The sequence below is a fragment of the Haliotis asinina genome, chromosome 7, assembly GCF_037392515.1.
Source record: "Haliotis asinina isolate JCU_RB_2024 chromosome 7, JCU_Hal_asi_v2, whole genome shotgun sequence".
NCBI lineage: Eukaryota > Metazoa > Mollusca > Gastropoda > Lepetellida > Haliotidae > Haliotis > Haliotis asinina.
Genome location: NC_090286.1, coordinates 60,779,297 through 60,806,603, shown reverse-complemented (window position 1 = coordinate 60,806,603; position 27,307 = coordinate 60,779,297). Strand labels below are relative to the sequence as shown.

General features: G+C 38.5%; 2 protein-coding genes across 2 annotated transcripts in view; both read left to right on the top strand.

Annotated features, from left to right (window-relative positions):
• LOC137292115 (sodium-coupled monocarboxylate transporter 1-like) overlaps window positions 1-9,351 on the top strand; it is a 42,216-nt gene extending 32,865 nt beyond the window's left edge. The window contains exons 16-17 of the mRNA XM_067823656.1: window positions 8,821-8,922; window positions 9,289-9,351. Coding sequence (XP_067679757.1) covers window positions 8,821-8,922; window positions 9,289-9,351 — 165 coding nt within the window. The remainder of the gene's footprint in view (window positions 1-8,820; window positions 8,923-9,288) is intronic.
• A 4,302-nt stretch (window positions 9,352-13,653) lies between these two features.
• Window positions 13,654-24,287, top strand: LOC137291677 (sodium-coupled monocarboxylate transporter 1-like). The gene is made up of 16 exons (XM_067823106.1): window positions 13,654-14,000; window positions 14,339-14,407; window positions 15,195-15,246; window positions 15,466-15,533; window positions 16,079-16,159; window positions 16,587-16,657; window positions 19,214-19,351; window positions 20,019-20,154; window positions 20,464-20,552; window positions 20,756-20,868; window positions 21,076-21,149; window positions 21,517-21,600; window positions 21,824-22,020; window positions 22,604-22,704; window positions 22,880-22,959; window positions 23,574-24,287. The coding sequence occupies exons 1-16, from the start codon at window positions 13,665-13,667 to the stop codon at window positions 23,667-23,669; spliced, it is 1,785 nt and encodes a 594-aa protein (XP_067679207.1). The 5' UTR covers window positions 13,654-13,664; the 3' UTR covers window positions 23,670-24,287.
• Window positions 24,288-27,307: the final 3,020 nt, after the last annotated feature.

Here is a 27,307-nt window from a genome sequence, read left to right as displayed (position 1 = left end):
GTGAAATATTTTCTTCACCCCACAGGACATAACTTAAATAATGTAACGCTAAAGCTCGACGAACGTTTAAACACATTAAACGTCATACTTGGAAAAATTACGTTTCCAAAATAAATTCCCGTACTCCTATGTCAAGGGTATGGAATATGATCCAAAAAATTAAAGGCAAGGGTTCCAAATCAAGTAGTATTCAGCATCTCAGAAATGATAATAACATACTAACTGAAAAATCCGATATTGCAAACAAGTTGGGTGAAACTTTGGCTGAACATTCGTCCTCCTCAAATTATCATCCAAAATTCCAGACTTGTCAAACACACCAAGAGAAGAAAACGGTGAATGTTTAATCTGATAAGGGTGAAGATTATAATGAGGTATTTTCATTACATGAACTTCATACTGCGCTATCACAGGCTCGTGATACTGCAACAGGACCTGATGATATCCATTACCAGCTCTTAAAACACTTGCCTGAATCAGGTCTCGAAACGTTACTTGGCATTTTTGACCATATTTGGACACCACAACATTTTCCCCCTTCATGGCGAAAAGCCACAGTTGTTCCAATTCCAAAGCCTGGGAGGGATCATACAGATCCATCAAATTACCGACCTATTTCCTTAACTAGCTGCGTTTGCAAAACCATGGAGCGAACGGTAAATAATCACTTAGTTTTGATTTTGGAAACCAGCAATCTGATTACTGATATACAATGTGGTTTTCGTAAAAACCGAAGCACAACTGACCACTTGGTTCGTTTGGAATCATTTGTTAAAAATTCTTTCATTAAAAAACAACAACATGCAGTATCAATCTTTTTTTATCTTGAAAAAGCATATGATACTACTTGAAAGCATGGTATTTTGAAAGATTTACATTCTTTGAGTTGAGAGGTCGTTTGCCTCAGTTTATATCTATTTTTTTAAAATGACAGACAGTTTAAAGTACGTGTGGGATCAGGCACCCATGAAGAGCCACCTCCTCGTGGTGGGTGCTGGGTAACGCTAAGTGCTCTTCTCCCGTGTGGACCCGGGGCAGAATGTGTCTACAGCACCCCATTGCTGGTCGTAAGAGGCGACCAAATTGGGCAACCTGTTTGCCGTGGGTTGCGTCCCGTGTCGGTGGAGGACGGTAGTCTGGTGGTTGAGGGCAGTGGGAGCTCGAACATTGTTCCCTTTGCTCAACACACCACTTTGGCCCCTACTTCACCTAGACGGGTGGTAGAACCGGCCCGGTTCTATCAATCGGCTGGTCATGCCGAGCCCTGAGCACCTAATTGTTATTGCTCTGTGATTATTTGGCTTGGTTGTTTTAGAAATATTACTGACTTGTGTGTTTTTGAATACATTGTGTTACATGAATTTTAAATTTAAACAAATTTGCCTAGATGCTGGTGCCAAAAGGCGATGGCTCATGGGCCAAACTGGTAGAACTTACTGCTGGTGTATATCATCCTTATATCTCTGATATCTGTCTGTTGGACATCCACAGGCGTTAGCTATAGATATCGCCCTTGTTGGCACTCGGTGGCGGGTGGGGAGTAAAGATGATGAAACGTTATCCATATAAACATGGCTTTTCAAACTCCCATTAAAAAATCCAAACGTACGCTTGAAAATGATTCTGAGACGGATGATGTTGATCTCATTTCAAAATCTGTTGAATACTGGCCACGATTCTTGGTGATGGAAACACCTGACAAAACCCCAATTAAACTTAACCCTTTTGCTGTTGCAAAGGGCATTCATGGAATAGCGGGTGATATAAAAAATATCAAACGGTTGAGAAGTGGATCAATTCTCATTGAGTGTTGCAAACGACAACAAGCAACAAACCTGATGTCAATTGATGAACTTGTCGGAGTCCCAGTCAGTGTGTCTCCTCACAGATCTCTCAATACCAGCAGGGGAATTATTAGAGATCGTGATAGACTATTCAGTGATATGACTGAATTGGATATTACTTACGAAATGAGGGATCAAGGTGTTAGATTTGTGAAAAGGTTCACCAGGCGTCAAGGTGCTGAAACAATCAACACAAATACGTACCTGTTTAGCTTTTCATCTCCCACTGCACCAAAATCAGTCAGAGCAGGATACTGTAAAATAGATGTTGACATGTATATCCCTAACCCACTGCGGGGTTTTAAATGTCAGAAATTTGGGCATGGTGTCAATTCCTGTAGAAACAATATAACCTGTGCACATTGCAGTGAAACTACCCATGTCACTGAAGACTGTATCAGTCCGGTCAAAAAATGTACGAACTGTTCTGGGTCTCATTCATCTTCCAGTAAATCTTGTCCAGTTTGGAAAAGAGAGATGGAAATCAGCAAAATAAAATGCACCAAAAACATCACGTATGCAGAGGCAAAGAAACTTGTACCAAATAATGAGCAGATTGATATGTATGCAAATGTGACCAAAGGAAACGCAGTATCAACAATGACAGCATCAACTCAATGTCAGACAGATATAACGTGGGTGAATTCTGTCAACCCAAAGCCCATCGTAACATCTGATTCTACTACACAAACTGCTGATCAAATTTCAGCCACAGAGGCCTCTGACGTCTTACCTTCTATGACAATTACATCAAAATCACAGTCAGGTTTACACCATGAACTATCACAAAAGGCACATTCTGGAAAAGACCAAAACGTTAAAGAGTCACGTAAATCGGACAACACATCTTCTCGTGCAAATCAAACTGGTAGACAGTCTAAAGGTTCAGATGATCCCATCAAACTGTACAATAAGTATGGATCATTAGAAGAGATGGATGTCTCAGAAACTATCCACCGTAGAATTGAAAGTTCTTCACCTAAAAGAAATGGGCGAGGTAGGAGGTCCCCAATCAAACCGCCCAAGAGATGAATCATTCCCAAATACTAATGCAATGGAATTGTAGAGGACTTAGGACAAACTTAAATGAATTACAGCTACTGAACCAGGAATTGAAACCTTCAGCTCTTTGCCTTCAAGAAACGTATTTGAAGGCGTCAGATACAATTGATATACGACACTTTAGCTCGTATCATAGTTTTTCCCCTCCTGGGGTACGAGCTGCTGGAGGCTCATCTATTTTAGTAAGGGAGGGAGTGATCCACAGCCCTGTGTTGCTGAATGTCAATCTTCAAGCTGTTGCTGTGCGAATTACACTGCACGTTGTGTTTACGTTGTGCTCTTTGTATATTCCACCTTCTTGTGTGCTTCAACAGTCTGATCTCCAGACATTGTATGATCAGTTACCTAAACCATGTATCATCATGGGTGACCTAAATGGCCACAACCCACTCTGGGGTGGTAATGTTACAAACACCAAAGGTAAATTACTGGAGGATTTCATTTCAAATAATGACTTGTGTATTTATAATGACGGTGCAAATACTTATTTACATCCTGGCACAGGAACATATTCAGCGCTTGATTTATCTATTACGGACTCCAACCTTTTGAGTGAATTTGAATGGTCAGTCCACGACGACCTCTGTGGAAGTGACCATTTCCCAACCATACTAAACCCTGTGAATCCATCTGACGTTCCTCCATCATCAAGATGGAATTTTAAAAAGGCTAGCTGGCCTTTATATGAAAGTCTCTGTGCTGACCAACTAAAAACTGAACTTTTTAATGATATCCCTGATGCCATAAAATGTTTCTCAGATACACTAAATGAAATAGCTGACGAATGTATCCCAAAGTCCTCTACAGTTCCTCACATACGAAAACCATGGTTTACAGATGAGTGCAAACAGGCTAGGAAGGCACGGAAGAAAGCTGAACATTACTTCCGTCGCCATCCTATGGTCCACAATTTAGATAAATTAACACTCATTAATGCTAAAACACGGCGTACTTTCAAGCAAAGTAAACGCCAATCTTGGCGCAACTATGTATCAAGAATCAATTCGCGCACGCCCATATCAAAGGTGTGGAATATGATCCAGAAAATAAAGGGTAAGGGATCAAAATCTAGCATCCACCATCTAAAAGATGGGAACAAATTATTGACTAATCAATCAGATATTGCAAACAAACTTGGTGGTACGTTGGCCAAACATTCTTCCTCATCTAATTATGTACCTGAATTCCAAAAATATCAAAACCAGCAAGAAAAGAAATATATTAATTTCAATGCAGATAATGGAGAAGACTACAATGAAACCTTTTCGATACATGAGCTTCATACTGCTCTTGATCAGGCTCACGACACTGCTTCTGGAGCTGATAACATCCATTATCAACTTCTGAAGCACTTACCAGAATCATGTTTGGAGACACTGTTACATATTTTTGATAACATCTGGACAAGTGGAAATTTCCCTTCGTCGTGGCGTGATGCAATAATTGTTCCCATCCCCAAACCTGGACGTGATAATACTGATGCTTCCAATTATAGGCCAATTTCATTAACTAGCTGTGTTTGCAAAACCATGGAACGCATGATAAATAATCGACTTGTTTGGTACTTGGAAACCAATAACCTAATAACAGATATTCAATGTGGTTATTCATTTAGTGCGTTTAGAATCTTTTGTTAAGAATGCCATAATTAATAAGCAACATGCAGTATCGATTTTTTTCGATTTAGAAAAAGCCTACGACACTACTTGGAAACATGGGATTTTAAGAGATTTACATGACTTTGGCTTACGAGGTCGTTTACCTCAGTTCATAGCCAACTTTTTAAATAACAGGCAATTTCAAGTTAGAGTGGGTTCTACCCTGTCTGATCATTACAATCAGGATCAGGGTGTTCCACAAGGCAGTATTTTGTCTGTAACACGTTTTAGTATAAAGATAAATAGTTTCTCAAAAGTTTTAAACGATTCAATTGATGGATCGTTATTTGTGGATGATTTTAATATTTCTTGTCGTGGTAAAAATATGCATACTATTGAACGGCAACTGCAGTTGTGTTTAAATAAAATAGATAAATGGTGTCTTGAAAACGGCTTTAAATTTTCTAAATCCAAAACTAATTGTATACACTTTTGTAGAAAATATAAACCGCATTATGATCCTGAACTATTTCTAAACGGATCTCCCATAAAAGTTGTAAAGGAGGCCAAGTTTTTGGGAATAATTTTGACTCATATTTGTCGTTTCTACCACATATCAAAATCCCTCAAAACTAAATGCCTGAAGGCACTTGACTTGTTGAAAGTCGTTTCAAATTCTAAGTGGGGAGGGGATCAAGCTACCCTCCTGCAGCTTTATCGATCACTGATCCGGTCAAAACTTGATTATGGCTCCATTGTATATGGTGGAGCCTGTAAAAGCAACCTAAAACTTTTGGATTGTGTTCACCATCAAGGTCTGAGACTTTGTCTTGGCTCCTTTCGAACTTCACCTGTTGACAGCCTGTGCGTTGAGGCTATGACACCACTTCTCTTGAGCAGCGACGTATAAAATTGGCTTTACAGTATGTAACAAAATTATATTCCAGTGAGTCAAACCCTGCATATAACTGTGTTTTCAGTTTTCTGTATGAGGATTTATACAAAAGGAAATCTTCTCTTGGTCCGCCTCTTGGTTTAAGAATTAAACCATTTCTTTCTTCAGCCGGCATTGAGCTGGAATATATAGCTCCTTCCCGTCTTCTCCTCCTTGGCAATTGGTTACTCCCCAAGTGGACCTAACATTAACTACTTTTAAAAAATCAGAAACAAATGAATTACAATACAAACAAGAATATAATCAATTAAAACATAAATATAGCAATTATGAACCTTTATTTACAGATGGGTCCAAGGATGGTGACGCAGTGGCTTGTGCCACTGTCATTGGATCCAGAACAATATCTTCTAGATTACCAGGTAATAGTTCTATTTTTACAGCAGAAGCTAACGCCACACTAACGGCTCTTAAATATATTGAAAGACACCCTAAACAGAAACAGTATATAATCTATTCCGACTCTCTTTCCTGCCTTCAGGCTATTAAAAATATTTCTTGTAAACATCCACTTTTAATTGAAATTGGTGAATTGTATAATAATCTTGCTACTGGCCAATGCGACATCGTCCTTTGTTGGTTACCCAGTCACGTAGGCATTTCTGGCAACACAATGGCCGATCTTGCTGCGAAGGCAGCACTCAACAAATCTATGACACCACTTCTTATTCCTTGCTCAGATTATAAAGCTATAATAAGATCTTACATCCGTGATCTGATGCAGAAGAAGTGGGATACCCAGGTAGGTCTAAATAAATTACATGAAATAAAACCTTATATCGGTTATACTTACTTGGGTTATCAGTCCAGATTTGAGGAGGTCATTATGCGACGATGTCGCATTGGCCACACAAGGTATACTCATGAATACCTATTGAAAGGCGAGGATCCTCCGTTCTGCATCCCTTGTGATGAAAGAATCACAGTCAAGCATATTTTGCTTGACTGTGTTGAGTATTCTCTCACAAGGGATAACTATTTTAAATCACGAACTTTGAAGGATCTTTTTAGTAACGTAAATTCTCATTTAATTATTGCATTTTTAAAAGAATTAGATTTGTTAAGTGATTTGTAAATAGATATATATTTTATGGATGGAAGTTTGAATTTGTAACTAAGATTGTTAGTGGCTGTATCCTCGAGGGGGGTTAAAATACTGTAAAATTATTGTCCCCCTGAGAGGATACGTAAGTCCCAAAACATTTGAAGTAAATTTGAACTTACCAGGATTTTTAGACGTAGTACTCCTCTATTTTAATCGTGGCTACATTTCTTACAATCGCCAACAGCTGAAGGGATGGTGTAAATCCAGCTAGGGTCCATGTAGGTAGCAAAGGTACTGTAAGTCCCCATGGTCCCTAGTGTGGTGATCTACCTTCGGTTGTTGGCGATATATATAGCCTGTTTTTATATTGCATCGTCTAAATAGCGATATTAGTTTTAACGCTCCACGCTAGTTTTATTTCAAATTGTGATAATCTGCTTGTTTTACTGTCCTTCGATGACAGGTTTTTATAATATACATATAATCCTGTTCATTGTTAAATGTTCTCGTCACGATATGGCTGCCAAGGTGACGTTAAATATTAACTCACTCACTCACTCACTCAATCAACCCTCTCAGACTTCTTTCATCAAGATCAGGGTGTTACACAGGCAGCATTTTGTCTGTGACTTTATTTAGTATTAAAATCAATAGTCTTTCTAAGGTTTTAAGTGATTCAGTAGATGGATCACTATTTGTGGATGATTTAATGTTTCTTGTAGAGGTAGAAATATGCATACAATAGAGAGGCAATTACAAATTTGTCTCAATAAAATTGAAAAATGGTCACTTGAAAACTGGTTTAAATTTTCTATAACAAAAACAAATTGCTTGCATTTCTGCAGGAAGTATAAACAGCATAAAGACCCAGAACTATTTTAAAATAGATCCTCCGTTCTGCATCCCTTGTGATGAAAGAATCACAGTCAAGCATATCTTGCTTGACTGTGTTGAGTATTCCATCACAAGGGATCAGAATTTTAATTCACAAACTATGAAGGATCTTTTTAGCAATATTAGCCCTCATTTAATTATTGCATTTTTAAAGGAATTAGATTTGTTACTTGCACTGTAAATAGATATATATTTTGAAATTGGAAGATTAAATTAGTAACTCAAATCATTAGTGGCTGTACCCTCAAAGGGGATTGAAGTACCGTAAAATAATTGTCCTCCTGAGAGGGTACATAAGTCCAAAAACAGTTGAAGTAAATTTCAGTTTTCCAGCTTTTTAATCATAGAATAAATGTGTTTTTACTTTATGGCTAGATTTGTCTAAATTGCTAACAGATGAAGGGATGATGTAAATCCAACTAGGCTCCATGCAGGAAGCAAATGTACTGTAAGTCCCCATGGTCCTTAGTATGGTGATCTACCTTCAGTTGTTGGCAACCTATAGCTCATTTTTATATTGTACTGTCCTCTATAGATACATTGTTTTAGGTCTATTCACTAGTTTTACATTCTACTCTGTGATATCCTAGTTAGTTTTACTGTCCTTCGTCGACAGGGTTTTACAATGTATGTGCTATTAATTCATTTGTATTATCATAATTACTCGTTCTCGTCACGATATGGCTGCAATATTGCCGATGTGACGTTAAATATCAACTCACTCACTGTTTGTGGAACCGGAAATGAAAAGTTAAACAGACAGCTTTTTGCCTAAACCATCAGATCATTCTGCAAACCTGTTAAATGTTTTACACGTTTTAGACACTGGCCGTTTTATACAAATGCTGTTTCATCCTAGGGCAGGTCTTTTCTGTCTCTGCCTTTTCTAATTCTTGAAGTTTTTTTGGTCGTGATGCAGCAACGGGCACATTGATATGTAAATATTGGTCATAATTCATAGAAGTTGGACTAAAATAAATATGAAATCAAAATACCATATCTTCATAATTTGGTTCAAAAGTTATTTCAGACGCAAAATCTGATGATTTTGAGTGAAAGAAGCTGACATAAAATGCAACGCAAATGCATCAAAGAAATATGTACAAAGAATGATACAATAGAAAGGTGAAACATATGTACACACAATTAACAAAATGAAATGAAATGGTATTGAGCAATAATAGACAAATCATCAAAAGCAGGGAACACGACAAAATGGGCACATTGACAATAGTCAAAATGGCCACACAAAAAAGTGACAATGACCACAACGCCTGGCCAAAATGGCGACACAAAAAGTCAAAATGGCCACACTCATGACATTTATATTACCTGATATCAAAGTGTTAAATAACAGTGGAAGTTATATTACCCAAAACTTGGTGTTAATTATTGAAGTACTTTCCTAATTGATACTTTGAGATTGTCACTGACTTGGAAGAGAACTTCACCCTTCTCGAGACCGGCTCACAGACGGGGAAACTTCTACTGATGGAGTCTAGTGAATACACCTATCTACAAAAGGTATTTCCCTTGTTCTCAAATATTTTTTGGAATGATAAATATATATCATCTAGTAAATAATGGTAATTCATGGTAATGCTTTATTACTGTATACATATTTGTAATGTAATGTTGTAAATATTATACAAACATTATAATGTATTTTGCAATATTTATTAAGTTTATTTCATTTTAGTCGTCAAGAGGTCAGGAGATGTAATGCCCACTTATCCTCTAATTAGCGTGTTCATTAATAATCAGCACATGATTACATGCATTTGTAACCTTAATTAATATGTGAACCTAGAATTGCCTCGTTAACTAGCGGCCATTGATCAATTAGTTGTTTATCCTTGTGCCCATTGTAATTGTTCTTATACTTTTCAGGTGAAGGCAGCAGCCATGGCCGATCTTCAGGAGGATTATTGGAATGATAATGTCTTTGACTAGATTTAACAGCTGACTGGACCATTAGAAGATACTATAAGAACTATAAGTAGCTCACAAACAGTAAAAATTAACAATAAAAAGCTGCTTGTACACGAATAAAGAACATATATATATGTATTTTTCAAATGATTTGATTATGTGTCATAGACATCACGTTTTGTCTGATATAAGTTCCTTTCGTATCTTTATACCATGGTATCAAATAATACAAACGTTATGAGTACTAGTATAATATTATAATAATTATGTATGGCAATTTTGACTTTTTGGTGTGGCCAATTTGACCTTTTGGTATGGCCGTTTTGACGTTTTGGTATGGCCATTTTCACTAGAGAATTGTGGCCATTTTGACTTTTCTGTGGCCATTTTGACTTTTCTGTGGCCATTTTGTGGCCCTTTTGAAGTGTGAAACTGTTGAGCAAAACGTGCTGCAGTGATGGAAAAAATGTTAAGGTTCAAGTCAGACAGTGAAGCAAGGTTGATGAACACAACTACAGGCTGGTACACGTCTAGGCATTGGCCAAATGAGCCAAATGATGTCGAATGTATTGCCATTCTCTCTGTAAAGAAAGCATGAAAAGACTTCAATTAATGTCCTAAGCATGTTCAGTGGGATTAAGTTCATGTGTCCTTGCAGGCCAGACCATTTGTGTGATGTTGTTGAGCACTCAAAACAACATCTCTTTAAGACATCGTCATCATGCACGGGCATTATCATCCATAAAATGAAGTTAGGACCCGCTTGTTGTATCGGAAGAATGATTACAGGTAGGTTTACAGGGTGCATGTGTGAAGAGTGGAGCACATTCATGCCACACATTTTGCATGTTGTTTCTAAGGATGGTTGTGTTCGGGTGATGTTATCAATGATATCAGATAAATCAGCTCCAGCTTCACACATTACATTGCCCCCGAGCCTTCGGTGTAACGAGCGAATGCTTTAACCTCTTGGCTCTCAGGCCTTTAAACATCTTTCTTTTTACAGAAGTGTTCGAATTGTTTAATGATCTTACTAAGGGCCAGTGCGACATCGTCTCTTGTTGGTTTCTCAGCCATGTTGGTATTTCTGGGAACACACAGACCAATTTTGCTGCTAAGGCAGCGCTAAACAAATCTGTGACACCATTTCTTATTCCATACTATGATTATAAAGCTGTTATAAGATCTTACATCCGTGAAATAATGCAGAAGTTGGACACCCAAGTAGGTATCAATAAATTACACGAAATAAAACCCTATGTCGGTTATACCTACTTGTGTTTCAGTCCAGAAGAGTGAGTGAGTGAGTTAATTTTTAACGTCACGTCGGCAATATTTCAGTCATATCGTGACGAGAACATTTAGCAATGAAAAGGACTATATCTATGTTAAAAAACCTGTCAACGAAGGACAGTAAAACAACCAGAATATCACAAGTAGCATTAAAACTAGCATGGAAAGTTACAATACTGACATCACTATATGGACAATACAATATAAAAGCAGACTAAAGATCGCCAACAACTGAAGGTAGATCACCATACTAGCAGTCCATCATAGAACGATGTCGTGTTGGCCACGCAAGATATACTCATGAGTACCTATTAAAAGGCGAGGATCCTCCATTCTGCATCCCTTGTGTCTAGTATGTCTTGCGTGAGTCTGTTGAATATTCCATCACAGGGATAACTATTTTAAAACACGAACCAGGAAGGATCGTTTTACTAAGTTCAGTTCAGAGTTTACGTCACAGGAGTTTGATCTCTGCATTCCGATTGCACCAATCGTCTCGCACCCGCAGAAAGAGACATATTGCACGAATATCATATATGAATATGTCGCCAGGTGCATGAAGCACCTGAGGTTGTCGACGTGGACCACCTGGTTGGGCGTCTACGCCCATCTTGTCATCTGTTACAGACTTGTAAACAACCTTACTGACGCATCTTTTAAGCGTCACTTGAACGTTGAATATTCACATCCTATTCACATCCTATTCACATGCACATCGACGTAATGCTGGTCCCCAGGTGGTATCATCAGGTGTCTGGTGGTATCATCAGAGGTGAACAGTCTTTACCGGGTTCGACGCCAGGGCGCTTTTAAGCTCGATTTATCCTGAAAACGTTTTTCACGCTGTAGGTACTTTTCATGTTACGTACATCGAAACGTGAGTGAGCAAGCGTTTAACATACTTACATATACACTTACGAACTGAAAGCCAGAACTGGGCACTGGTTTTTGATGTCAAATGGACGCCATCCTTCCCTAGTAGTGTAGGTCACATTCTCATGTGCTGGCGTGGTCCCATAGAGTGGCATCCAGACGGCGTCGCAACACCTGCTTCTAGCGCCGGTTCGCCTCCTCCACCTTCCGCACGTAGGCAGAGACCGTCATATTCCTTGCTTTTTCCCTCGGAAACAGACACACGTCGTTACATAATGGCACGTATATTCCGATGCATATTATACCTTGGTAGATCCGCATTTTCAAGGTATTTCCGACGCATTTTACACCTTTAATTTCGGATGACGGATACTGAAATAACAGCTGACGAAAGATGCCCACCAAATCCCCGTTTTTACAGGCACAAGTGCACTTACATATTGACGCGCATTGCCTGATTATCACATGTGAGTGGAAAACGTATTATACCTTGGCAGATCTGCATTTTCAAATGCTTTCCGATGCATTTTACACATTAGATGTTTGATGATGGATCGTGAAATTATAGCTGCCGCAACACTGACGGGTAATGGGCACCAGATCCCCGATTTTACCCGCAATAAAGGCAAGTCCAGTTACACAATCACACATATAGCCACACTCTCAGCTGCGACTCAAATGCACATTATACCTTGGCAGAACCGCATTGGCAAGGGCTTTCCATCACACTAAAGGTTTAAATATTAAGACTACAGGTATTGGTGTGTTATGGCTTTATTCCAATCTATTGTAACTTTAGTTCTGTCAAGTATATAATTATTCATTCCTGTATAACTCGAATATCTAATGTCGCACACAAACATATCACATATTTCCAGATTCCCACATGAACGATCTTGCAAATGCTTTATAGTTATATTAACTATTACTTAAATATTAACGACGCCGGTACAACTGGTGTACAGATTTATCTATATTCCGCCAATCTATATCACCTCCAGTATATGTTGCATTTCGCACAGTAATACCTATATATATAGCTTCACAAGTAAATGTGCAACATGTGCGTTCTATACATTGTCTAAAACACGCTTTAAATGGCTTTCAAATGCTTTATAGAAATTCAGTTTATGAGATGAGATGTAATAGTAGTTGCCATTATATCATGACCGCATGGTGGCATGATGATAGCTGTGATATAGAAGACTGAAGTTCAGTAAAATTACACAAACCATCACGTCGGAGATTCAATCTGGACCGGTTACCTGGGGCAGCATAATATTCAAGTTTGCATATTTGGTGAGAGCGTTTCCTCGGGTTTCCAGCCATGTGTAACATGCATAGATATGACAAGGCAGAAGGCTTCCAAAATACGATGGCGCAGGTGACTTCCGCCGAAGGCTGGGTTGAAGAAAATCCTTCCACCGAGATGTCTGTGGAAGAAAATCAGACAGCCTAAAATCACAGAAACCTTAATTTCTTGGCTATAAATTTGCATAAGCACAAACGGAAACATTCTCCGTTGAAGCTCCAGGGTCCAGTTAACCAACGACATGCAGCTTGCGCGTGTAAGGCAGCGAATGCAGCTCAAAAGGGAACCTTGCTGAAATAGCAGATACCATCTGGGTTGCTCTTTTCGCGCAGTCCTTCTAAACAGGCTGATGTACTTACAAAAAATGAAAAGGTTGCGACCATACCCTTAACCAAAAAACGAAGAGGTGACTCAAAACACGTACTTGCATGTAAGGTTTATTTGGAACGACAAAACAGCCTTCTCGTTGTCCTCAACCAGACCATTCAGACCCACTGAACCAGTATGCATGTCACACCCTGAAGGTTCGGTTTAAGTCATGTGGACTGAATATATTGTATTACATGGCAAATCTATTGATATGTTAGAAACGGTTGTTAACATAGATTCTCTGGCAGATTTAACATAGAGTACATTTCATTGTTGGATTTATGTTAGATTGCATAGTGCAAGCTGCCCAGGATTGCTCAAATATTGCCTGTCCTTCGTGGATATGGGATACGGCTTAAAAGCATTCGTTTGTCGATAATGGACCCTTCGAAAGATTTATCTTAGAAGCATTTACAAAAACCCTCTTATTAATGACGGTATAGATTATTTGTTTGAAACCTTTTGTACAGAAGCAGACGGAATACAGATGGAGTCTCACACGTTTGGAAAATGGGATTATGCTGTGTTTGGAGTCATGGTGGCCGTCTCGGTGAGTATTGGTATATACCATGCCATAGTCGGCCGGCATGGTAGCCTGGACGAATATCTTCTGGCTGGAAGAAAGCTGACCTTCTTCCCTGTCGCCTTATCGGTACTTGCAACCCTCACATCGAACATTAAAATACTGGGAGCATCAGCAGAGGCATATAATAACGGCATCATGTGGATTCTCAGTGAAATAGCGCTCTCCGTCGGAAAACTTCTGGAGATGTACCTGCTTTTGGCCCTCCTGAAGAGACTAAACATATCAAGCCCATTTCAGGTAGTGCTGCCTTTTGTACTCTCTTCTCCATGAGCATGCACAGTCCTCTACAGTGCGTTGATTCTGCGTTCTTTCATCCTCATCTCCCACTATATTCGGTTGCATATGTGTTAGTTGGGTAAATGTATCTACAATTATTTTGAATAAACCCACAGAGCTATGAGAAACTTCCGTCAGTAATCTTTATCACTTACCATGAACGAGGTTTGTTAGCTTGGTTCTTCAAAGGCTAAGAAATGGACTCAATGATGAGCATTTTAGACTGTATCTTTATATTTTCATTACCTTGAAGGATATGTCTTTTGAAAACAAAATCCTTATATTTTTCTCTTTTTCAGTATATCGAGGGTCGCTTCAAGTCGAGGGTTCTCAGTCTCATCGTGATGGGAGCGTCTTGTGTGGAGAATGTAAGACTCATGTGGACATTAAAAGAAACATTTGTTATGTTCCTCAAATTTAGTTAGTTTCGAATCCAGTTTTGGTTATATTGAATGTGACTTGTGTGTCTGGTTGTGCTGAAGTAAAGGCAAGAAATGATAACTTATGAAAGACTCTAAACTTCCAACTTCAGGGTATTCCTCTTACACAAGATGTAGGCGATTTCTTCCGCAATACTAAGTGGCGATACTCATAACCACAGAAGATGGAAGAGCAGGTTTCAGAAAATGCTTTTGACAGATCTGCATTATTTTGAATGTCATTGCTTCAAGGCACTGGAACGGTTGAAAAGCACCATGTATATATTTTCTGTCTTTAAAGGAAATTGTACTCGCCGAAAACTCGCACGTACCCCGCTTGTATTATCATTGTTTCGTCACTTCACTCCTAAAGGCCCGACAGATACCACATCACCACATGATGCCTAGAGGAGAACAGTAAAACACAACCGCCATGGCGCCCAAGTAAAACAAACTGTGGTTTGAAATCGTTACATTTAACAAACTCAGCTTATATAGTACATCAAGATCTACTATCACAATAATTAACTAAGAGTCATGTCCTTTATCGTCTTACATCATTTTTTGGGCAACTTTCGGGTGTTATTGAGTATTTGATGCATGGGATATTGGCTAACACATTATGTTTATCGACACTGTAAGCACAGAAGTGAACCAGTCGGTCGGTTTTTCGGTCTGAGCTCATTGAAAAAAAGTCACGTTTGGTTTACATTTACCTATACCGCTTATATTTCAGGTCTTTTACATGAGCATCATCTTGTTTGGCCAAGGAATAGCATTGCAGGCTGGTGAGGAAATTGAACGATATTGTATAAGAGATCCCCTGTTGTATGTGGACTGAACGAATTTATACACGGTGGAGACATTCCAGCATAAGTGTCATACACAGTGACTAACCACACCACACTCATAATACACATGAATCCAACAGTGGCACAAACACAACAATCTGCAGACATTATTCTTACTTGTGTGTAGCCATTGTACATTTTGTTCATATTTTCCAGTGACAGGATTCTCTACATTGGGGTCAATCCTAGTGACGTCAGCGGCAGTTGTTCTTTACACAACTATTGTAAGTTATTCTTAACCACAGAATATTTAGTGTTATTTCCTTGTATCTATTTGTCACGCTTTGATTATTTCAAATTTAAAATAATTATTCCCCAAAATGTGTTTTTATTTGACAATCTCTATCGGGGGAACACATTTATGTCTTGGAACTTTGACTGAAAAATTGTTTTCTCGCCAACTACATGAACATAAGTTGTCATTGCACTGTGATGTGGTATTGACATATTCCATAATTCCAATATCCTTCGTAATCTACTCCTGGCAAATACCCAAATACGCTTAAACAATGTTGTGCAATGATGAATAAGATATAATATCTGGCGAAACACGTGTATCTTTTACAATCATATCATAATGTGATGTGGGGCAAAGGTGCTGGGTAAATTGTTGACAAGAAGGTCCTTTATCTACTGATACAGGAAAACGCGCTTTAGATAATCAATTTCGACTTTACTATTTCAAAATGAGTATTTCACTACAGGTTTAAAAGTGATCTTTACACCTCACTCATTGTTTTTGATCAAAATATTGTTATTATGTTTCCAGGGTGGGCTAAAGGCTGTGATATGGACAGATGTTCTTCAGTACATTATAATGTTTGCTGGGGTACTAGCCGTTATAATAAAGGTGGGAAATATGTAATTTAATATAACTTTCACGTGCATAAATTGCACTTATTAATAACAACATCAACCTTAAAGGATAAGCTAACGTCACGCAACATGCAGACGTAGTGTTCACGAAAGTCCTTCACGGCCAGATGTATGTCAAGTAAATCTCTTTTGATGTTGAGTTTGGTGGAATAGCTAAGTGATCATTGGCATCGAAGGGGTTCGAATCTAATGTATGAACTATAAAATGTACTATGTGGATGTGGTAGCCGTTTCTCATGCTCCCTCTCCGGAATCGAACCCTGATTCTCCGTTGCCCGTTGTCACCATGGTAGGCACATCTCTTACCATCGAAAGTGTCGCCTTCCCACTATGATATTTGCTAGAATAATTGTGTAATTATCAAACATGTTATTTGATGATAATATTACATCAATTTAAAGGGAACCATCGAGGTAGGAGGAGTGCAGGAGATATGGAACAGGGTACTTTCAGGAGGACGACTTGTGTTCATGTGAGTACTGGTGTTGTTTGGGGAAAACTGTGTTGAACAGCTCCGATCCACATAGTGAGGTACATATTTATTCCATCAAGATTTCAAAGATATTCACCGATTGGAGCCTTTTGTGACTTATTCTACCATCTGTGTATTAGAAGTAAATCATTTCTTGATCGCTGACTGGCTCAATGACGTTCTTGGATCTCCGCAAAATGCCTTCTTTCAGACGGGATGCGTATAAAGGCTTTTTTCTAACCGAAGGTTGTAGAAAGTTGTCACCCTGTTACTGTATAAAGTGTTCAATACTAGGCGAACTGTAATCAAAGTTGTGAGATGATCCTGTAGGCCAAGCACGTTCAGGTTCCACTCCGATAATACCCTCCTGTCACTGTAATTGTCCACTGACGATATATTGCACATTTGCCTCTATGCCATACACACACATACATACGTGCGCATACATACAAAATATGAATAGATATTATTAAGCACTGCTCCAGAATGAGTGAGTTAATGAGTGAGTGAGCTAATATTTAACGTCACATCGGCAATATTTCAGCCATATCGTGACGGAAACATTACACTGTAATGATATATTTGTGTATTATAAAAATCTGTCGACCAAGGACAGTACAACAACTAGAATATAACAGAAAAAAAAAATGTAAAACTAGTAATCATAACTAAAAGAGGACAATACAATATAAAAATGGGCCAGAGATTGCTAACAACTGACATTATTAAAAAGATCCTTCATAGTTCGGGATTTGAAATATGTATCCCTTGTGATGGAATATTCAACACAGTCAAGCAAGACATGCTTGACCGTGATTCTTTGATCACCAGGGATGCAAAAAGGAGGATCCTCACCTTTAAGCAAATATCCATGTGTATATCTTGTGTGACCAACGCGACATCATGACATGATGACCGCCTCAAATCTGGACTGACAACCCAAGTAGGTGTAACCAATATAGGGTTTTATAGCATGTAATTTATTTATACCTACTTGTGTGTCTCACTTCTTTTGCATCAGATCAGGGATATACGTTCTAATGTAATCTGAATATGGAATAAGATGTGGTGTCACAGATTTGTTGAGCGCTGCTATCGCTGTAAGATCGGCCAGTGTTCCCAGAAGTACCAACGCGTCTGGGTAACCAACCAAAGACGATGTCGTTTTGGTCAGTATCAAGATCATTATATAATGCAATAATTTGTATTAAACGTGGATGTTTACATGATAAATGTTTAATCGCCTGAAGACAAGAAAGAGAGTCGGAATAGATTATACATTGTTTACGCTTTGGGTGTCTTTGAATATATTTAAGGGCTGTTAATATATTTGCTTCAACTGTAAAAATAGAACTGTTTTCTGGTAATCTAGAAGATATTGTTCTGGATCCAATGACAGTGGCACAAGCTACTGTGCCACCATCCTTGGACCCATCTGTAAATAAAGATTTTTAATTTCTATATTTACTCTTTAATTGATTATATTCCTGTTTACATTTTAATTCGTTAGTTTCTGACTTTTTACATGTAGTTAATGTTAGGTGAACTTGTGGCCTAACCAACTGCCAGGGAGGAGAAGAAAGAAGTCCGAAAGGGGCTATATTTTGCCTCGACGTAGATACTGTCAACAGGAGAGGTTCTAAGGGACCCAAGACAAAGTCCTAGTACTTGGTGGTGAACAGAATCTAACAGTTTTAGGTTGCTTTTACAAGCTCCGCCATAGTACGATGGAGCCATAATCAAGTTTGGAACGAACCAGTGATCGATACAGATGGAAGGGGTAGCTTGATCACCTCCCCATTTAGAATTTGAAACCACTTTCAACAAGTCAAGTGCTTCCAGGCATTTAGTTTTAAGGGATTTAATATGCGGTAAAAACGTCAAAGATTAGACCCAAGAGCTTAGCTTCCTTCACAACTTTAGTTGGCGTGCCATCTAAAGATATAGTTCAGGGTCCTTATGTAGTTTATATTTACGGCAAATTGTATGCAATTAGTTTTTGACTTAGAAAACTTAAAGCCGTTTTCAAGACACCATTTATCTATTTTGTTTAAACATAACCGCAGTTGCCGTTCAATAATATGCATATCTGTACCACGACAAGAGATAATCTTAAAATCATCCACAAATAACGATCCATCAATGGAATCGTTTAAAACTTTCGATAAACTATTTATCTTTATACTAAAAAGTGTGACAGACAAAATACTGCCTTGTGGAACACCCTGATCTTGATTGTAATGATCAGACAGGGTAGAACCCACTCGGACCTGAAATTGACTGTCATTTAAAAAGTTGGCTATAAATTGCGGAAATGACCTAGCAAGCCGAAGTCATGTAAACCTCTTAAAATGCCATATTTCCAAGTTGTATCATATGCCTTCTCAAGATGAAAAAGATAGATACAGGGTGTTGTTTATTGATTAGGGCTGCTCCAAAATGAACTGAATATTCTTGGTCGTTGGGAAACATACAAATTCGGGAACATGAAAGTGTCTCACAGGTCCAGTGTATAATTTTTCATATGTCCATTCATACTGCTGGTGTGTTTTGCAGATTTGACCCTGACCCCACAATCCGACATACCGTGTGGAACTTGGGGGTTGCCCGTGTATTTGTTGGGTTCGGTTTACTTTTCCAGCCCGCCTATCTTCAGCGTATTGCCGCCACAAAGTCACTCGCTGAAGCAAGGAGGTATCTGCATATATTTTCTCGAGTGTTTCCATAATCATAAGTAGTAATTGCATTATACCAGGGACGCGTACGCCTTTGCTCATAACACACAATGGGCCAATACAGTTCAGTCTTCATCCATACAGATCACATTCACTGTCCCATTTGCAGCCAGTGGTATCCGATGAGTGAATCTCTGTATACAAATATTGTGAGTACTTGCTGAATAACATTATACCAACTCACAGTCTAAGGGCAATTTCTCTTAGGTTTCTTCTTACAATTTGACAAATATTTCCGTTAAATCGTGGGTGATACATTCATACACACATGAAAATGTGGGTGAGAACTGGTCTTGAACAGCCCATGCTTGTCGTAAGAGGCGACCAACATGGGCGTTTGGTCATAATCGTTGACTTGGTTGATATACATCATCAAATGCTTGCGTACATCCATGGTCATGACGTCGCATACTTGATGTCCTGGTGAACATACTATCGTCATGTAGCTGGAAGATTGGTGAGTAAGGCGTTAAACAACAAATTTCTTGAATGTGTTGCTTTTGACAGCCACCTATATAAGCCATAAATATTTGCCTGACGGTTATGGAAGCTCATGTTATCTAGATACCTGATATATATCTTCTTCTTACGTTGATTGACGTACCATAATAATATTTCCTTTAAAGAGCGGTGCTGATAGGGCTCTTCTGTAGTCCTATCTTTGGAGTCCTTTGCGTCCTCTGCGGTCTTGTGGCATATGGTTACTATGACTACAAGAGATGCGACCCTGTATCGTCCAATCAAATCGACAATATTAACCAGGTACGATATTGATCTTTTATTTATTGTCTACAGAGTAGTTACCACATCATCTGCTCAAGTGGTTCTCAGTATTTGGCATATTCACAGGCGTGGTAAAATGTGTGAATCTGTTCACATATCCTGACTCTGCAGTAAAGTAGAATAGCTTTAACAATGAACCTGTATTGTTCCTTTAAACATATACGTTACTATTTAGATTTTGTTAACGTGTTGTATGTATTGGGTATGGATATTGCAACGGTAAACATGCAACTGGAAAAAGGGGATGAGTGAAACATTCCTATTACCCTCCTTCTCTCACCCTCCCAGGTATTACCTTTCTTGACAATAGACATTTTCCGGAACCTGCCAGGAATGCCTGGAGTATTTCTGGCAGCGCTGTACAGTGCGTCTCTCAGGTCAGTTTGATGAAATGCCTTGACACATGCCATTTAGCAAAAATGGTGATTACGTTCACAGTATATCAATGCATACTTACAAGTAAGGGAGGAAAGATATCACGTATTCTGTATCCATCTATCTACAGATAAACAAATTGCGCAAACACTTACTGTACGACTGCAACCTATGAACTTAAAAATGAAATATCATAATATTTCAGCTCATTATCTTCAGGACTGTCAGCCTTCGCAAACATAACATGGGAGGAGTTTGTAAAAGCCCGCGTGTCAACAATGTCTGAATTTAAGCAAATTGCAGTCGCCAAAATATCAGGTATGACCGCAATACCAGTTTCTGAGTGTTATAGATCACATGCATGTATATAATATTATATTATCAGAGATGGTTGACGACTGACCAAATATATTTTAGCATAAACAGTTACTAATGATAGAAAACGTTTCAGATAATCAAAGGGAAGTTACACTAAAACAGACTGCACTATAGGAATGAGTGCTTACTGCATGCTTCTCTTTTCAGTGGTGGCGTGGGGAATTCTCATTTGTTGCCTGGCGATATGTACGGCATCTATCAAATCCATCCCTCTACTCCAGGTAATAACGGACTGAAGCGCAGTATTTGTCTTTGAACGGACTAAAGTAATAATGTCAAACTGGGTATTAAAACAATTATTCCTTCACCTTTCTCTCAAGGGGCCAAGTATTAAGGTTATTCCTTAAATGGGTACAGCATGGGAAGCCAATATCTGGTGTTTCCACCCATGATATTGCTGTAATATTGCTAAAAGCGGAATAAATCCAAACTCACTCTTCAGTGGCACAAAAGGAAGCAGCAAGAGATGCTGTCTCAAAACCACCAGCTGAGTCTGAATGAACTGATTTATGTTACATCATCGGCATATTTTCTCACCATCTGTTGTATTTGAAATAAGGCTAATTGCAAAGAGACACTTTGTTGCAGATTTACAGCGCCAATGCAGTTATAGCTGGTCCAGTTGTCGGCCTTTTCTACCTCGGTGCTATGTTCCCATTTGTCAATACAAAAGTATGTTTCCATTGTCGATATTCCAATTTTCAAGCAATTACTCCCTGACTGATGAGAAAAATGACTGTTCATATCAAATTTATTGAAGTTTACTGGGTGTGGCAAGTTTGCAACTGTTCATTGTTCATTGTAAAACACCATGTTACCCCAGTCTGCCGAAAAGGGAGAGAACCCCAAACTGAAACACATATCTTTATACTAAGCATCTGCTTTATCTTCTCAGAGCGCCATTTGTGCGGTTCTGGCAGGTGTCAGCTTCTTGACGTGGCTGTTGGTCGGCGCTGGTGTTTCACCAGGGGTGCGACAGACGCCCCCTCTACCCCCTGCCCCGACAGATAACTGCCCGAGTGCCAACCTCACTACTGAAGTGCTCATGACGACACCAAACTCAACCTATGATGATCCACGTCAATATACTCGGTTACTTTGGCGACATTTTGTATTCTTTATGAGTGAGTGAGTTACTATTCATCGTCACATCGGCAATATTGCAGCCATATCTTGACGAGAACAAGTAATAATAACATGATTGTAGAATGAATGAATATAAGAAACTAAACCCTGTTGACGAAGAACAGTAAAACCACTGGTATACAATATTATCACATATATCCATTTAAAACTAGGAATTAAATCTAAAACAGTTTAACTATAGAGGACAACACAATATAAGAAGAAAGTGGGCTATAGATTGCCAACAGGTGAAGGTAGATCACCATACTAGGGACTATGGGGACTTACCTTACTTTTGCTACCTACATGGACTTGTATTGTTTATCTTGTAAACAAACAATGTAGAAAATAATGGCTAACACAAATAATCGTCTAACTGCTTCATATTAATTAATCGATTAAGTGTTTTCCCAATACGTTTCTTATAACAGTAGAGATGACTTGTAATAAGTATCCCATCTGAACGTTCACACCTTATGAAACACGTGTCGTAACAAACCCTGTGTCCATGTTTTCTTTCTGTCAGTAACTTAGAATTACTGTCTACCAGGTCAGGTCTGGACGCCTTCTACAGTCTCTCCTACACACTTTACTATATGTTTGGGTTCCTCATCGTGTTGGTGGTGGGCGTTGCCCTAAGTCTGGCCACAGGTAAATGACATTAAAACCAAATTTAATCTTTTCGTCTTATCTTTCTGTCTGACTATGACTGTTTTCCTACACTAATAAATGTTAGGTTATATCTCTTGATAGACAATATTCAGGTCAACATCCCACGAGTATGAAGGATACAAGTCCAAAGATATGAACTTATGTTTTTGTGCAGGTGGAAACAAGGATGAGGTTAACTCTATCTACTTGAGAAAGTTCTACAGGAGACGCGAACTGGAAAAGGAGCACGAGGCGGTCTGTATATCATGGACAAGAATACAAGGATTATAGATTTGTGAAATGACCAGCAATTAATTGATCGTATTTGTTCAGGTGATCAATTGATCGGTGCCTCACTAACCATGATTTCAGCGGGCGTCTTGTAAACACTGGAGTCTTGAGTACCCGAAACCCATAGTTGATGTAATAAGTAATGCTCTATTCGAGGGAAGTACATTGACATGCGACCAACGATCTATTAAGCCTGATCTATTAATCGGCATTGGTTGCCATGCATCACATTCAGTTCAGAGTGAGTGAGTCTAGTTTTACACCGCTTTTAGCAGTATTCCAGCAATATCAATGCGAGGACACCATAAATGGATTTCACACATTGTACCCATGTTGGTTATTGAACCCGGGTCTCGTGAGACACGAGCGAATACTTTACTTTAGAATCAGCTTGGGGTGATATTGGTATGTGTTTCATAGATTTCTAATTTTTAGTTCAAGGTTTACAGCTTAAACTGTGTCCTGTGTAGGATGCAACCAATGCATTTTCATCCAATATCACGAATTAAAACTAAAGTTATGTTGGCTAAAAGCCATAAATCTAGGCTACGTCATGGGCTTCTCTGTTTCTGTTTCAGAGGGGAACAAGGTTAATGCACATATCGGATGCAACGATGGAAGGACCCAGCAGTTCAACAAATGGACAACAAACAGAATCTTTGATCAGAAGTTGAGGTCAATCACCACAGTTTTATTAGTGGCCTAAACATAGACTATTTCAAACTGTTACACACGTATGTGTTTTACAGGTTTCTCATTGTGCTATGAGTAATGCAATGAACGATGTAATAGAACCTGGAATAGAACTTTGTGCATCATCTGTCTATGATGAACTTCACTTTCCATTATAGTGCCCAGCACGCAATGCCCTCAGACATTAATTTCTTCCCCATATTACTGTAAGCTTCCTACTATTGAAACATTTGTGTATCTAATGAAATGTGAGTATTCACCATTTAACTCTAAAATTGCCAAATTCATCAAATTGGACTTTGCTTAATGTTGTAATATATATAAAATTGCCGTGTGTTCTATGTGTCATGATATGTAACTTTTGAGGACAAAATTTGTGTTCTGTTCTACTGTCAGCTTGTACAGTTTCCACCGGCATATGTAGTATCTTGACTCGATATTTTAAATCTTTATTGATGTCAATGTCAATCCATCAAAGCCATAAGTTAAAAAAAATACAATTTAAAATATTGTCGAATGAATTTGTACACCATTTTCAGCGTGTAAAATCCATGTATTTGTTTAGAAAATGAAGACAACAATAAATATATGTTCAATTGCATCTGTTTTTACCGACAAATCCCTCTTTTCACAGGGGAATTATCTGCAGTGAATTAACTAACACAGTTCAATCAGCAAATAGTGTGATATTACAACCTACGAACTTTAAACCTACGAACTCGTAAAGATATGGGTTAGATGGTTCGGTCATTATGTCTTTCACTGGACTAACGACCCGTGAAGATCCGGGGTAGAATATGTTTTCAACAACCCGTGCTTGCCACAAAACACGACTAAACTTGTCGTAAGAGGCGACTGACGGGATCGGTAGGTTAGGCGTGATTCACATATCATTGGTTCCAATCGCCCAGATTGATGCTGTTGATCAGTGTACTGTCTGGTCCAGACTCGATTATTTAAAAACCGCCGCCATATAGGTGGAATATTGCTGAGTGCAGCGTTAAACAAATCCACTCACTCACTCACTCACTCACTCACCCACTGGACGGACTGGTTCAAACTGCCACATAACTGGAATATCGCTTTGTACGACACAAAACATACAGACATGATGGGACAAAAAAGGGAAAAAAGATCCGTGCCGTCTTCAAGTGAATGACTGAAGAAACAGTGAGTGAGTGAGTTAATATTTAACGTCACATCGGCAATATTACAGCCATAGCGTGACGAGAATGATTAATTATAAAAATACAAATGAATTGATAGCACATACAGTGTAAAACCCTGTCAAGGAAGGACAGTAAAACTAACTAGAATATCACAGAGTAGAAGGTAAAACTAGTGAATAGACCTAAAACAACGTATCTATAGAGGACAGTATAATATAAAAATGAGCTATAGGTTGCCAACAACTGAAGGTAGATCACCATACTAAGGACCATGGGGACTTACAGTACATTTGCTTCCTGCATGGACCCTAGTTGGATTTACATCATCCCTTCAGCTGTTAGCAATTTAGACAAATCTAGCCATAAAGTAAAAACACACTTATTCTACGATTAAAAAGCTGGAAATTTACTTCAAATGTTTTTGGACTTACGTACCCTCTCAGGAGGACAATTATTTTACGGTACTTCAACCCCCTTTGAGGGTACAGCCACTAACGATTTGAGTTACTATTTTAATCTTCCAATTGTAAAATATTTATCTATTTACAGTTCATTTAACAAATCTAATTCCTTTAAAAATGCAATAATTAAATGAGGACTAATATTGCTAAAAAGATCCTGCACAGATTGTGAATTAAAATACTGATCCCTTGTGATGGAATACTCAACACAGTCAAGCAAGATATGCTTGACTGTGATTCTTTCATCACAAGGGATGCAGAACGGAGGATCCTCACCTTTCAAAAGGTATTTATGAGTATATCTCGTATGGCCAATACGACATCGCCGTAAAATGACCTCCTCAAATCTGGACTGACAACCCAAGTGGGTATAACCAATAGAAGGTTTTATTTCATGTAGTTTATTGATACCCACTTGGGTGTCCCACTTCTTCTGCATCAGATCACGGATATACGCTCTAATAGTAGCTTTATAATCAGAGTATGGAATAAGAAATGGAGTCACAGATTTGCTGAGTGCTGCCTTGGCAGTAAGATCAGCCATTGTGTTGCCAGAAATGCCCACATGGCTTGGTAACCAACAAAAGATGATGTCGTATTGGCCAGTAGCAAGATTATTATATAGTTCAATTATTTCTATTACAAATGGATGTTTACATGACAGGTTTTTAATTGCCTGGAGGCAAGAAAGAGAATCTGTTTATGTATAGGATGTCTTTCAATATATTTAAGAGCCGTTAGTATAGCGTTTGCTTCCGCTGTGAAAATAGAACTATTATCCGGTAATCTGAAAGATATTGTTATGGATCCAATGACAGTGGCACAAGCCACTGCACCACCGTCCTTGGACCCATCTGTAATTAAGGAGTTTAAGTGCTATATTTATGTTTCAATTGATTATATTCTTGTTTATACTGTAATTCATTCGTTTCTGATTTTTTATATGTAGTTAATGTTAGGTCAACTTGTGGCCTAATCAACTGCCAAGGAGGAGAAGAAAAAAGTCGGAAAGGAGCTATATTTTCCAACTCAAGGCCGGAAGCAGCAAGAAATGGCTTAATTCTGAGACCAAGAGGCGGAACAAGAGAAGACTTTTTGTTATACAAATCCTCATACAGAGGATTAAAGACACAATTAAATGCGGGATTAGACTCATTGGAAGCTAATTTTGTGATGTATTGTAAAGTTTTATACGGCGTTGGTTGAGAGAAGGCTCATCGGCTTCAACATAAAGACTGTCAATAGGAGAGGTTCTAAAAGAACCAAGACAAAGTCTTAGGCCTTGGTGATGGACAGAATCAAGTAGTTTTAGGTTGCTTTGACAGGCTCCACGATATATGATGGAACCATAATCAAGTTTTGACCGCACAAGTGATCTATATAAGTGAAGGAGGGTAGTCTGATCTCCTCCCCATTTTGAATTGGACACAACCTTTAATAAATCGAGAGCCTTTAAGCATTTGGCTTTTAGGGATTTAATATGGGGCACAAAGGTCAAATGTGAATCAAAAATAAGTCCCAAGAACTTAGCCTCCTTGACAACTTTGATAGGGGTGCCACTGAGAAATAGTTCTGGGTCTTTATGGGGTTTATATTTACGGCAGAAGTGTATACAATTGGTTTTTGATTTAGAAAATTTGAAGCCATTTTCGAGACACCATTTATCTATTTTGTTTAAGCACAGCTGCAGTTGCCGTTCAATAGTATGCATATTTTTACCTCGGCAAGAAATATTAAAATCATCCACAAATAGCGAACCATCTATTGAATCGTTTAAAACTTTACATAGACTGTTGATCTTGATGCTAAAAAGAGTGACAGACAAAATACTGCCTTGTGGAACACCCTGATCTTGATTGTAATGATCAGACAGGGTAGAACCCACTCGGACCTGAAATTGACTGTCATTTAAAAAGTTGGCTATAAATTGCGGAAATGACCTAGCAAGCCGAAGTCATGTAAACCTCTTAAAATGCCATATTTCCAAGT

Bases quoted from the DNA above. Each gene is read 5' to 3' on its own strand.
- LOC137291677 (XM_067823106.1), top strand. From the start codon at position 13,665: ATGGAGTCTCACACGTTTGGAAAATGGGATTATGCTGTGTTTGGAGTC. The intron at 20,553-20,755 runs GTCAGTTTGATG...ATAATATTTCAG, and splicing joins CTGTACAGTGCGTCTCTCAG to CTCATTATCTTCAGGACTGT. The intron at 20,869-21,075 runs GTATGACCGCAA...TTCTCTTTTCAG, and splicing joins TGCAGTCGCCAAAATATCAG to TGGTGGCGTGGGGAATTCTC.